This window comes from Entelurus aequoreus, linkage group LG05, assembly GCF_033978785.1.
Source record: "Entelurus aequoreus isolate RoL-2023_Sb linkage group LG05, RoL_Eaeq_v1.1, whole genome shotgun sequence".
In the NCBI taxonomy this organism is placed as follows: Eukaryota; Metazoa; Chordata; class Actinopteri; order Syngnathiformes; family Syngnathidae; genus Entelurus; species Entelurus aequoreus.
In genome coordinates this window covers 72,251,200-72,265,825 of record NC_084735.1, presented here as the reverse complement: position 1 = coordinate 72,265,825, position 14,626 = coordinate 72,251,200, and the positions used below count along the sequence as shown (strand labels likewise).

Here is a 14,626-nt window from a genome sequence, read left to right as displayed (position 1 = left end):
TTCATAAAAAATAAAAATACAATATTTATTTATTTATTTTTTTAATTCTTGTGCGGCCCGGTACCAATCGGTCTGCGGACCGGTGGTTGGGGACCACTGCCTTAGGCTGCCCACAATAAAAGGCCACTCTGAAATGTGCAGTTTTGCTTTATTTGGGGGGGGGTCAGAAAAACATTTTGTATCTGGTGTGACCACCATTTGCTTCACATCTCCTTCAGGTTGTTGATTGTGGCCTGTGGAATGTTGGTCCACTCCCCATCAATGGCTGTGCCAAGTTGCTGGTTATTGGCAGGAACTGGAACACGCTGTCATATACGCCGATCCACAGCATCCCAAACATCCAGGAATTGTGTACAGATCCTTGCAACATGGGGCTGTGCATTGTCATGCTGCAACATGAGGCGACGGTCTCGGGTAAATGGCACAACAATGGGCCTCAGGGTCTCGTCACGATATCTCTGTGCATTAAAAATGCCATCAATAAAATGCACTTGCGTTTGTTGTCCATAACGTACACCTGCACATACCATAACCACACCCACACCTTGGGCCACTCAATTCACATTCGTTACATCAATAAACTTGTCTCCCACACGACGCCACACACGCTGTTTGCCATCTGCTCCGAACAGTGAAAATCAGGATTAATCCGTGAAGAGAACACCTCTCCAATGTGCCGGACACCATCGAATGTGAGTATTTGCCCATTCTGGTCGGTTAAGAGTCAGACAACAAACTGCGGTCTGATCGAGACCTCGATGAGGACTATGAGCATGCAGATGAGTTTCCCTGACAGTTTGTGCAGAAATTATTTGGTTATGCAAACCAATTGTTGCAGCAGTTGTCCTGGTGGCTGGTCTCACACGAAGCGTGTGGAGGTTCTGGGCTGGAGTGGTTACACATTGTCTGAGGCCGGTTGGATGTACTGCCAAATTCTCTGAAACGCCTTTGGAGATGGCTTATGGTAGAGAAATTAACATTTAATTCAGAGGCAACAGCTCTGGTGGACATCACTGCAGTCAGCATGCCGACTGCACGCTCCCTCAAAACATATGACATCTGTTGCACTGTGCTGTGTGATAACATTGCACATTTCAGAGTGGCCTTTTAGTGTGGGCAGCCTAAGGCACACCTGTGCAATAATCATGCTGTTTAATCAGCATCTTGATATGTCACACCTGTGAGGTGGGATGGATTATCTTGGCAAAGAAGAAATGCTCACAAACACAGATTTAGACAGATTTGTGAACACTACAATAAGCAATACAATAAACCAATATATAAATAAATAAATGAAAGTAACTATCATTTAAGACGATAAAAAAATAAATTCATGGACATTAATGACGACCAAACCATGCATATAAAAGATAACCTTTTTTATTTGTTGTGAAACTACAAAACATAATGTGTTTTTTTTTCTCTCTTTGAGCGCTGGTGAAATATTTACAACTCTGGTCGACAGTACAGTGTCTGAGAATAAAATTCACAGCTTTTTCGGGACTCAATGACGATAAGAAAAGAAATGCAGAGGAAGAGGAAAAAAAGGAAATTAACAGGAAAAGCACACCCAAATCACAAAGTGTAATAAATACATGCTGTTTGTTTCTCATACACACACACACACACACATACACCTATCATCATCACAGGCGTAACAAACAGATCCGATGGGACAAATTTCCCCAAAAAAGAATTTGACAAAATTTGTGACATATGAGCATGTTTCATCTTTTCTGTAAATATTCAGTGTAGTTAAAAACCTACGTTCCTTCATCCGCATGTCTTCACAGTCCATTGAAAAAAATGGTGTCAATCATGACAAGAGTTCCACATCCTACTCGCTCTGAACACACACACACACATGCACGCGCACTAAACAGATTCTTAATGTGTTCACATTGACTAATAATAATGCAACCAGTTCCAGCTTTGATGAGTTGAGGGGAAAACTACATCCAGTTTTTGGATTAAAAAAATAAACCAAAATATTAGAAGGAGATGTTTATCTACCGGCAAACATGTGGGAAAGTCTGGAATAGATCATGTGTGTTTTCATCAGATAACACCTAAAACAAAAGAAGTGAACACATAACTGCATTCTATCTATTGTCCGCCAGGGGGAAACAATGGGAAAAATGTTTTAAAACGACGCTTGAGGAGGACTAAGTAAATGATTCCCTCATTTTCATGATATGCAGAATGTGAAAAATACAAATGGGAGTAAGTATTATTGGTTTCTGCTGGGAAATTAACTTCAGGATCCAGTTAGAATAGGAAAAGTTCGTACAGCCAATCAGATTAAAGAGTGAAGTGTTGCTGTCCTCCTATTGGCTGCTGGTTTTAAAACTTACAGGATACAATTGAAAGACATTCACAGTCACAAAAAAAATAAAATATATTTTTCTTGTTGTCTTTGCTTCGATAGTCAATCATTCCAGCGAGATATGATACAGCTTCTGGATTTTTGTTTCTTATTAAAGTGCAGACTAATAAACAAATGTCCTACCTGAGTGTGAGCGAGCCAAACGATCACAACAGCAAAAAAGAAGGGGGAGGGGGGCATAATTGTGTCCAGTTAATTGTGATTTCAACAATCTGTGCTGTCAATGGAATACAATCAACCTGATGTATTTATCTTTACATTTTCATGTGACAGAATATTATTGCGATCTGACAGCAGTGCCACCTGCGGTCACGGCAGGTGTGAATAATGATCTTGGGAATTCCAACTTAAGAGAACAAGTTTGAAACAAGATGCATCAATATGCGGAGTGCTTTACTTGCAGCAGAATTTTAATGAAAAGAACATTTTTTAATATTAATTTGAAGACTAATGATCATCTTAAGTAGCTTTTGTTGCTTTAGTACCGTTTGTTTGTGCTATTATTATTTTGTGTAGGTTTGTGCTGGAATGATTTTTAATGTTAGTAAAATAAAGTCAAACTGTAGCAGTGCCGTCACTAATATATACATATAATAAAAAAATGTTTTCCACAATAACAAATGCTGAGTGGCCACTGTCGTTTTCCATCTATGATACATTTTTTTCCAAAAAACCTTCTTCATATTACCGCTAAAAGGTTGACTTCATTAGTGACACGAAGCGCAGGTTAAGACTCTTTCGTTTGAAATGTTGACGGTCTAGACGTCGTCAGCCGGCAGGTGAGGGATGGTGGACTTTGCTCGCGTGAAGAAGGCCATCTTCTCCCTGAAAGTGTGTCCAACAGAGCATGTTAGTCATGGCAGTGCATGATATGCTGCTTGGATGTAATCAAAGCTTCCTCCCACCTGAAGTTTTGCACTTCAGGCACCTCCTTGCGGCTCTGTCCTCTCATCTTGTGGACGTCCTTGGCGGCCGCCCTCATCATCTTCTCCACCCGCTTTTCCTGCAGCTGCTCCTCGTGAGTCTGCGCAACGCAGCTCGGTTTAGTGTTTAGCACCCTCTGGTGGCCGGCAGGAGAATGACACCCACCTGTTTCTCGGCGTGCTTGAGGAGGAGTCGGAAGCGTTCGTCCTCTCGGACCCAGGCGGGCAGCTCGCGTTGGCCCTGCTGCCTCGCCGCTTCCAGCTGCATTTTAAGCTCCCTCAGAACCTGCAGCTCCTGAGTGAGACGGGCCTGTCGGGTCCGGGACACCTGCAAGTCTAACTCCAAGTCCAGGGAGGTGCGCAAGAGGCCGTCCAGACCTTTGACCTGCACAGGAGGCTGTCAAAGAAACCCCACAATTGGTTAAGTGGCAACTTGCTGTTTACAATTTTCGATATAAATCAACATACATTTTTATGATCACTCCTAGTAGTCCTTTATGCAGTAAGGAACTATATTTGCTGACCTAAACATATTTTTAATGGACGCCACACGTGTCACTATAGTGCAGTACAACCATGTGATTTTACCCACAAAAGGTAATTGTAGCAACCAAAATAGCATTTTTTCAACATAATAAAAGCATATAAACTGATATATCATAAATACAACAATGTTGTGGTTATTAAAGCAAATCATGTGATTTAATTAAATATATAATTATTTAAAAATACAATTATTATTTTTAATATGATATTAATAAAATAAATCTGTTAAAGCAAATATTGTGGTTTAATTAAATACAATTATAGATTTAATTTGAAATAAAATGACATTATTTAACATAGGAAAAGCATATCAAACTGATATACAATAAATATAATAAAACAATGCTGTGGTTATGGAATAAAATATTGTGATTTATACAAATATCGCAGTATTTAAAAATAAAGTTGTATTATTTAATATAATAAAAGCATATTAAACTGATATAAATGTGATAACATTACCGGTATATGAAGGCTGTTAAAGCAAATATTGTGATATAATTAAAAATATTTACAGAATTATTCAAAATACAATTTAATTATTTAATATAATAAAATCATATCAAACTGATGTACCATAAATATAATAGCACCGTGTAAAAGTCATTAAAGCAAATATTGTGACTTAGTTAAAAGTAGTTATAACATTATTTAACAATATAATCCTCATTTTATTGTAACACATTTTTGAAAATATAAAGTTAATTCTATGGGCGCTGAAGGCTTGGTTAAAATAATAAAAACATTTTATTTTAATTTTTTTTTTTTAATATAGCACGTAAAAATCGCTAATGTACAGAAAAATCATGTAATGTACTTAACTTTTTAAAGTTCCAAACATATAAACACATTCAATTTTGTATCATTTTTTAATTTAAATGAACTATTTCTATTTTTATTCACTAGTTTAATTGAAATCTTACATTTTGCTGAGGATGTTCACAGAGAAAAAATTAATCTTTTATCTGTCGGACCTGATGTAGTGTTTCTATCTAGTTGAACCAAGTTTAATCTGGATCTGATTCAGATGTTCCACAATAATAACAATAGTAATAATAATGATAATAATAATATAAATAATGATAATAATACTACATCAGCATGCAATGTGTTGTGCTCATTTGGGACATAGTTAAAGTTAAAAGTTAAAGTACCAATGATTGGTGAAATTAGTCTCTGCTTGGTTATTATATTGCATTATTTTGTTGATGAATGTGAAAACTCTCAGCACCATAATAGATTTGAACATTTTCTACCTTCTTCATGCGCATGCTGCGTCGCTCCGAGGCATTACGCACAAACGGTGACTTCTTGGACAGCGTGGAGCTGTCGCTGTCACTGCGGCTGATCTGGAAAAAAAAAAAAAAGACATGAATGAGCTTGTTATGTAATGCATGTTTGTTTTTTTCTGGAGGCCCTTAGTTACCCTGCAAATGTACTGGCTCTGAGGTCCTGGGGAGAAGGTCTTGGAGCGGATGATGGTGCTTCCCCTCATGAAGGCATGCTGATGGGGAAGGTCTGTGCGCCGCTCTTTGGGCCGGACCACCGAGTGGTGACCGGACGACGACATGCGGCCCATACTTGTCTCTTTGTTGACCTTTTCTGTCATGGCTGCGGCGGCAGAAGGCATCTTACTCTCCCTCCCCTCGACCGCCAGCTCCCCTGCCTCCCATTGGCTCCCATCAGCATAGAACAATTCTCCTTCATCCAGAGGCTTCTCCACATCGTCTTCATCGTCAAACACATCTCCCTCCAGAAGGTCACCATGCCTAAGTGTGACGGTAACAAGCCAAGTGTAAGAACTGATGGACAGCACCCTCAAAGAATGAATACAAGACTGTATCAAATGTTTATGAATTAATTCCACTTTACGAACGAGTGATTGGAGGTGACAAAGACAAATGTTTTAGAAAAATCCAGCAGCCTAGTTTAGGCTCGGAACTGGTCAGGTTGCATTCTGTCAGCGCGTTCCTGTGTCTTGTCATGTCACAAACATCCACCTACGATTGCTCCTGTTCCGTGTATCACATGTAAACAAGCACCTAGCGCACAAATATTTAACGCAATAATCGCAACTAGGGTAGTCAAAAGTATAGATACGGACATGAAAAAAGTACATTAATACCTGCTTTTTCCAGTATCGGCAGTACCAAATACTGCCCAACACAGCGCCAAAGATGATAGCTTGCTGTCTTAAAAAAACTAGCCAGTGTTTTCCATGTATTTACTTATTCGTGGAATAATTTGGCACTTCCGGTAATGGAAGTGTATCAGTGCAGCATACATGTAAGTGTAGATGTTCACAACACACCTCTTATGCGCCTGCTCTGCCAAAAAAAAAGACGTGAAAGAAATGATCTGTAAATCTATTTTGGTGGGCCCGTTTTGTGGCAGATTGTAGAAATAAAATTTAATTAAAAAAACAGCAAAAATTAAAAAATGACAAAGACAAAGTAAGGAGAATAGGCTGAAATGTTGTTTTTAATTACTAATAAAAACAAATAATTGTCTTTAAATATATGTTTCAGGCTTTTTATTAGTCTACAGTAGAACCTCAAATTCCAAACCCCTCTATTTGCAAACTTTTCAATTTACGAACTCTTACATCGAGCAAAAAATATGCCTCCGTGGGCAAACTATGTTTTGGTGCACGAACGCGTCATTCATTTACTCTTTTTGTGTCCCGCCTGTAGGTATTTTGTTCAGTCGGCCGCAGCATTTTTGGAAAGGCAAAGCGCTACATGTCACTTGCTGCGCAGTAGAGGACACTACTAGTTACTTCTCAGTGTACAGCGTGTGTGCCTTCTCTTCTGTGTTTTTTTACGAAGCAGACTTTGTACCACAGCAAGTTTTAATTGTGATGAGACCGGACTTTTCAGAAAAAATATGCAGAAGCAGACTTGTTTCACAGCCGAGGAGAATACTACCTCTCGTTCAGCGGCACACGCACGGACACACACAAAAAATGACCCCAATTACAATCAATGCGTTTTGCAATAAACTGGGTTGTTATTCTTCAAAATCTTTAAAACGTAGAGTTGTTCCATATTCCAGATATTCATCATAAAACATGTTTGTGACATGACTCCATTTGCATTTTTATTTATTTTCAATACATTTAAGAAATCTCTGTTCTTGTATCACTACCCACAAGTGGAGTCAAAAATGAACCCAAGTATTTCCTATGGAATCTTCTATGAACCTTTAATTCAAAGCAACTCCGACTGTCCCACTTACACATCTGATGTTAGCAGTAGTCTCACCACGCAAGAAGGGGCTATGTTTGATCCACTAAAGCAGGGGTGGGCAATTAATTTTCACCGGGGGCCGCATAAGCAACCCGAGCACTGCTGGAGGGCCACACGACAATATTTCAATTAAATTTTGCTCAATATTATTTTTGATATACCATAAGTCGTAAGATAAATAATGATGATAATAATAATAATAATAATAAATAATAATAATAATAATTTAATTTAACCTAACTTAACTTTATACAAAAGCATATTGCTTTTGATGGTTTTATTTTTAACACTGTTTTACACAACACTTTTTGATGTATTATACAATGCAAAAATGTCCATTTCTGCACAGGGTTAATTTCTGTCACTTTATCCTGCATTATCCAACATTTTTCCCCGTCAGATTTGGACAACCGTCTGTTGTTAAAAATAGTTTTTAATCATATTTATTTTATATTGTTTTTTATATTGGTTTTATATGTAATTATTTTTTTCTTTTTATTCAGTCATTGGTGGAGCTAAAAATAATGTTTGAATATTGTTTTTAATATTGTTGTGCAGCACTTTGGAAACATTTTGTTGTTTAAATGTGCTATATAAATAAAGTGGATTGGATTGTCACACCTGCCAGCTTGTCCCATTTCAGTCCTAACATGTCCAAACACGCATTTACCTATGTGAACAAGTCATTACCTATGGTTGTCTCTTTAATTGACTGCATGGCTGCCATCTCCTCCTTGATTTGAAAGTCGGCAGTTATCCCACGTAAGAAGATGAGCAGTTGGGCGGTGTCACGTACATCGCAGATCTCATCCAATTAAAGCCAGCGAAAAACAGTCCATGTCTCCGGGCATATCAGCGCAACAGAGTCCAATAAACACTCCTTAATAAACTCTCCGTCAGAAAACGCCTTACTTTTTCTGGCGCTTTTGTGAGAAATGACGAAACTTGTCCTGACGGCTGCATCTCTGGGGGTGTGAAATTTGGCAAAAAGTCCTTGTTGGGTTTGCAGTTTTACCATCAACGCATCAGCCTCCCTTGCGCGCGCTTCATCAGACAGATTCCTGTATTTTCCCTCGTGCCTCGTCATTTAGTGGCGATTCAAATGATATTCTTTAAACACAGCAACATGTGTACCACAAGTTAAGCACACGACTTTACCTTTAATTTCTGTAAAGAAATACTTGGCAGTCCATGTCTTGTTGAAAACACGCCATTCGTCATCAACTTTTCTCTTTTTAGCGTCTCATCACTTGTCGCTGTGCACCTTCCCTCACAGGTTACACCCGGACATATGCCCATAAATAATAAATTTCAAAATAAAAGCAGCACAGTTGTATTGCGCGCACGACATAGATGTTTTTTTAAACTTTATTTTATAATTTGTGATTGCGCATACGTCCACACGGAAGTAATACAAATAGCGCTTTTCAAAACAAAAGCAGCACCGTTGTATTGCACACTCGACATAGATACTTTTTTAAATGTATTTTGTAATTTATGATTGGCCTCACGCGGGCCGGACAGGGATGCACAAAGGGCCGGATGCGGCCCACGGGCCGCAGAATGCCCAGGTCCGCACTAAAGACTGTAGGATGACAGAAAGCTAATGAGGTAATTCCAAATACTGTAAAATCTGGAACTTTTTACATCCTTATGGCTGACTCTATAGATGTGCATTATACATGTTGGTTTTATTTAACCTGTAAGTTTTGTGTTGTATCTTTCAATATTTGTGGGAGTCAAATATGTAGTAAACTCTGAACGTTAGAAGCTAACATTTATTTTATCTTCTGCCACCAAACATATAACTAGTCATGTGACTTCCCTGCCAACATGGCCACCAAAAATAACTAGTCATGTGACTCCCCTGCCAACATGGCCACCAAACACAACTAGTGACATGACTCCCCTGACAACATGTCTCTCAAACACAACTAGTCACTTGACTTCCCTGCCAACATGGCCACCAAAAACAACTAGTCACGTGACTCTCCTGCCAACACGGCAACCAAACAACTAGTCATGTGACTCCCCTGTCATCATGGCCCCCAAACACAACTAGTCACATGACTTCCCTGCCAAAATGGCCACCAAAAACAACTAGTCACGTGACTCTCCTGCCAACACGGCAACCAAACACAACTAGTAATGTGACTTCCCTGCCAATATGGACACCAAACGACTAATCATGTGACTTTCCTGCCAACATGGCCACCAAACATAACCAGCCATGTGACTCAAGTTTTTCCTTTTTCAATGGCGGGGTCGATCGTCTTTGGCTTTGGAGTCTGTCGTGTGCGTCGCGTCGACGTGCGTTCGGAAAAAACGTATTCAACCAACCTGGAAGTAATGGCGGTGCATGACTGGTAAGTTGTCTCCACATTTAAGTTGTATTTAACAGTGGGAAAAGAGGGTAAATGGCATTACTGGGGTTCCCAATATAACGGCCATGATGGCTGGGAAGACGTGCAAGAGAATGAAAGTCAATTGTGGTAGTGTGTGTGTGTGTCTGTGTGTGAATGTGCTCCGTCACACCTGAATAATCCATAACTTTGCAGCAACTTTGTATAAAGCAGATGGCTCAAAGTGTCAGAAAAAAGTAGCGCCTTACAGACTGGTAATTAAGTATAGTGAGAGGCTATAGGCCACTGCTGTTCTTTTATTAATCTTGGCAACTGCTAATCCAATTTCAATTATGTGCAAAAATATGTTGAAGCACAGTGATCTTAAATACCGGTACTTGACACTTTGAAAACGTTTTCCAAAAAATGTTTAAATTTCAAAGTAAATGGGTTCCTTTTTTTTTTTTTTACATTGTGGTGTCGAAAAAGTATCGAGAATGGTGGAAATTTATAATTATCGGTATTGACTACTGAAATTCTGGGATCATGACAACCATAATCACAACAAAAAAAGTGTACTGTAGATGACAAGTAAGTGAGAAGGAAGGGGAAAAAAAAATCTTACCACTCTTCGTCGTCTAGAACTGTGTCACTGTTGCTGGCTCCAGCCTGAAACATAGAACGTATTAATTAGCATCTACAGTAGATCAATAGTTGTTGTTTTTTTGTTGGTGACTTAACAGAAAGTTGATTGATGGCGATATCTGGGGGAAGGGAGATATATCTACTAATCAGCTACAAATCAAAAGAGCGCGTTGTTTCACAAGTCATCTCAACATTTCCAGCAGAGGAACGTGTTGTAAGTACATGCATAATTGTTTATTAATCGTGGCGAAGACAAGGAAAATAAAGGAAATACAATAAAAATTAAAAAAAGATTTCCTGTCAGGGTGCTGTTTTGAAAAACCTGACTGCTCACTGCCTGCCAATGTGCTGCACTATTGCCCTTGCTGGTTGTTGTGCTGCTCGGCAGTACGGAGAGGATTTTGTTTGATGAAAGTTATCACACAAAACATTTTATGGAAAACTATGGCAGAAGGACGAAAGTGGGGGAAATGGATAGTAGGTAATAGATATCGTGTAAAACCGAAATTAAAATGTGTTTAATAACTGTGAAACAGCATATCTCAGGTTTTAGATTATCACATAGTTTTTAGGGCTTTTTTTTATTGGTGCATTAATTATTCAATTTTTTTCACCATTTGGGGGAACAGCAGGGATCTACTGTAGTCCTCGGAGTCATATTTTCTCCATGCAACCAACCTAGGGCACCATTTTTTCTTTGTAATACACAATGTTAATTACAAAATCAATTAATTGTTTACAGTATATACATTTGTCTCATATTATTTACAGCCAATCCAACAGCCCACTGAGTGTGGCTGGCGCTGCTATATTTTGTTTTTGCATTGGCCTTGTGGGATCACAAATGATTAGACTCTGGGAAAACGGCCTAGTGTGCCAAGTGTGTCTGTAATATAGTTTACATTTTATTTAAACGTTTTTCAAGCCAAAAAATATTTTAAAAAGAACACTACCAGCTATCTTAGGTTACCACTAGCGGTTTAAGTATCTATATCTTTCGCTTATTATTTAAAATTTTTCGGTTCAAGCTTGTCACTCACTCGTCTTGTCCACAAGTACACGCTGCAAGCATGTGCAAGAACGCAGCACAATTTCAAGAAAAAAACCTAATTACGATTTTTCTCTCCAAAATTGCGATTACGATTTGCAATGTTTATATTTTATACATAAAAACACATAAAATTGCGAAAACAGTGAATGAAGGAAAACATGTTACTTTTAACCTCTCAATCAACATCTTCATGTCTCAATTTACTCAAAAAAATTTCTGGCTTTATGCAGACAGACTCATCGCTTTTGTCGACATCATGCTCTTAAAATGAGGAAATAACCGATAAAAACTTTACAGTGTCCAATGATGTAATGTAATCATAGCATACAATAATAATGCAAGTAACTATTTAAAAGGATAAAAACATATTTCTCATTACTGTATAATTGTGCAATGTAGGGGGGGGGGCAGTAAGTATCATGCTTAAAACCCCGCTTCGAAAAGATGTGCACTACAAAATGTGCTCATTGTAGTAATCAATCTTGAGTTCCTCATTTGGTTAAAAAAAATCAGCACAAAGTGTTTTATTTATTTTTGTTTTGTAGGTTAGATGTTTTATATATTGTGCTGCTGAGTTAATGTTGCTGATCAATTTGAATGTATTATTACTGAGTTTATTTTATTTTATTTTTAAGTATTAAATGGTTGAAGTTGGTCAAAAAATGTTTATAGTTTAAATAAGGATCCATACATCCATCCATTTTCTACCGCTTGTCCCGTTCGGCGTCGCGGGGGGTGCTGGAGCAAATCTTAGCTGCATTCAGGAGGAAGGCGGGGTATACATTTCTAAAATAAATGCCAGGCAAACTGATGCACTTTAAATCTTTTCTGTTGATAAAATGTTAATAAAGTTATTCTTTGTTGTAAGTTAATTTATATTTATTTATATTTTCTTTATTTTTAATAATTGAGTTTGAGTTTATTTCGAACATGCAAGCATACAACATGATACATCACAATTTCCAGTTTCTTTTCAACATGTTCGAAAAGGAGTAGGAAGAAGCAGAGCTTATTTAATCCTACCCCTTTTCTTTACATAACAGTTGCAAAACTTTTTGTTCACTTCCTGTTCACAATTTTTTCACAATAAACTCCATAAGTAATTACAATAAAAATAAATAAATAAATAATAGTAAGAATTTAATAATAATAATTGGTGAAGTAAGTCATATTTCATATGATGAGATAAGTAAGATTACTTTAAGAATGAATGAATGGATGGATGAAATAAATTGAGAATGTTTGTCATGGTTCTTCTTCATTGTACTTTGTAAACACTTTAAGCACATTAATAAGAATACAATGTTATGCTGAGGTGTACTTATAACAATTTTATAGAGAAATGATACTCGCAGCGGAGAGTGGGAGGAGGCGCAAAATGTTTTCTTCTTCCAAAGGGGGCCGTAACTGAAAATATTTTGAGGAGCACTGCTATAGCCTAACGTTACCTAACGACAGCAATTTGGATAGCTAAAAACAACGCGGGTGCACGCGTTACCCCAGGGCCTAGTTCCATCATTACGTGCTGAAATCTGTAAAAGGGCAGGATACAGTGGAACCTCTATTCACGAACGCCTCTATTTGCGTTCTTTTCAGGCTACGAACGTTTAAAACGGGACAGATATAACTCGATGTCCAACCAATGTCTCAGTGTACTGTCGCTTAGTTCATTTTTTCATTTATTTATTTATTCATACCTATGAAGGTTCTCATTCATCCAGGTTGTTGTCATCTCAGGGCGTTTAATCATTCGCAACTGGACTGCTTGGTTTGTCTTGGACTACGTTCTGCCGCTCATCCGAGTAGGCTTCATCAGTTCGTGCTCGTACACTTAGATTGGTCAGATCTCGTCCAACCTTTTTACATTTTGTGAGGAATAGATGGCTACGGTGGTGCCAATGGTTTGGCTTACAATTATAGAAGAAACAAGTTCACAATTGCAAAAAAGGACGTTTATATGGTTGCTGACTTTGCCCAAGAAGTTAAATAACTTTGCAAGGACGGAGAGAAAGTGCAAAAATGTGGAAAAGTTGTTGCTAGTGTACCTAATTGAAAAGCAGCTGGCCGGCAATAGCAAGCCTATCATTTGAGAGAAGGCTCGCCATTTATATGGTAACTTGATGTCCAAAAGTGACCATGCTGAAACCCAGCATGAAAGAACAATTCAAGGCAAGCCATGGGTGTTTGGAAAAGTTTAAAAGGGGGAGCCGGCATTTACAGCGTCGAGTGCAGCATGGTCGCTGATGGCGAGTCTGATCAAACAAAGCTGCCGCTTCAACTTGGATTTTATCGGCGAAGGGGGCTTTCTACCTATCTTTTTAACTGTGATAAGACTGGACTTATTTGGAAAAATATACCAGGGGGACCTTTACTACAACAAAGGAGAATGTAGTACCGCTGCTAGTTTGTGTTAACGTTAGCTTTGATTGATTGATTGAAACATTTATTAGTAGATTGCACAGTTCAGCACATATTCCGTACAATTGACCACTAAATGGTAACACCCAAATAAGTTTTTCAACTTGTTTAAGTCAGTAAAGTAAATCAATTCATGTGGCTGGAAGGTGACGCTATGCTTGTTTACCACTCCCGGATTGTTCAACAAATGCCACAAATATTCAAGGACACAATGTAAAATGATTTACTTTTTTGTTTATTATTGTAGCAACATTTTTGCTAACATTTTGAAGAGCACCAAAGGGAATTTTGTGTGCGCGTGTGTGTGTGGACGTATTGACAGTTAAGCTGTTTAGTTGTGTTTGGATAAAAAAAGACTTTGCTGAGCCATTACCTGCTTGTTATGTTATTTTCATACAAATAGAGTATACGTACACTACCGTTCAAAAGTTTGGGGTCACACTGAAATGTCCTTATTTTTGATGAAAAAGCACTGTACTTTTCAATGAAGATAACTTTAAACTAGTCTTAACTTTAAAAAAATACACTCTATACATTGCTAATGTGGTAAATGACTATTCTAGCTGCAAATGTCTGGTTTTTGGTGCAATATCTACATAGGAGTATAGAGGCCCATTTCCAGCTACTATCACTCCAGTGTTCTAATGGTACAATGTGTTTGCTCATTGGCTCAGAAGGCTAATTGATGATTAGAAAACCCTTATGCAATCATGTTCACACATCTGAAAACAATTTAGCTCGTTACAGAAGCTACAATACTGACCTTCCTTTGAGCAGATTGAGTTTCTGGAGCATCACATTTGTGGGGTCAATTAAACACTCAAAATGGCCAGAAAAAGAGAACTTTCATCTGAAACTCGACAGTCTATTCTTGTTCTTAGAAATGAAGGCTATTCCACAAAATTGTTTGGGTGACCCCAAACTTTTGAACAGTAGTGTATATACACATTATAGTGTCTTCAAAGTGTGCATTTTTTAATATAAAATAAATAAATAAATGATAAATGGGTTATACTTGTATAGCACTTTTCTACCTTCAAGGTACTCAAAGCGCTTTGACAGTATTT

At 38.0% G+C, this 14,626-nt stretch overlaps 1 protein-coding gene across 1 annotated transcript in view; it reads right to left on the bottom strand.

The window, feature by feature from the left end:
- Window positions 1-1,364: 1,364 nt before the first annotated feature.
- The window catches only part of wwc1 (WW and C2 domain containing 1), a 49,200-nt gene continuing 35,938 nt past the window's right edge, over window positions 1,365-14,626 (bottom strand). The window contains exons 16-21 of the mRNA XM_062048862.1: window positions 10,071-10,114; window positions 5,282-5,624; window positions 5,112-5,204; window positions 3,476-3,706; window positions 3,292-3,410; window positions 1,365-3,211 (exon numbers count right to left, since the gene is read on the bottom strand). Coding sequence (XP_061904846.1) covers window positions 3,145-3,211; window positions 3,292-3,410; window positions 3,476-3,706; window positions 5,112-5,204; window positions 5,282-5,624; window positions 10,071-10,114 — 897 coding nt within the window. The 3' untranslated portion in view covers window positions 1,365-3,144. The remainder of the gene's footprint in view (window positions 3,212-3,291; window positions 3,411-3,475; window positions 3,707-5,111; window positions 5,205-5,281; window positions 5,625-10,070; window positions 10,115-14,626) is intronic.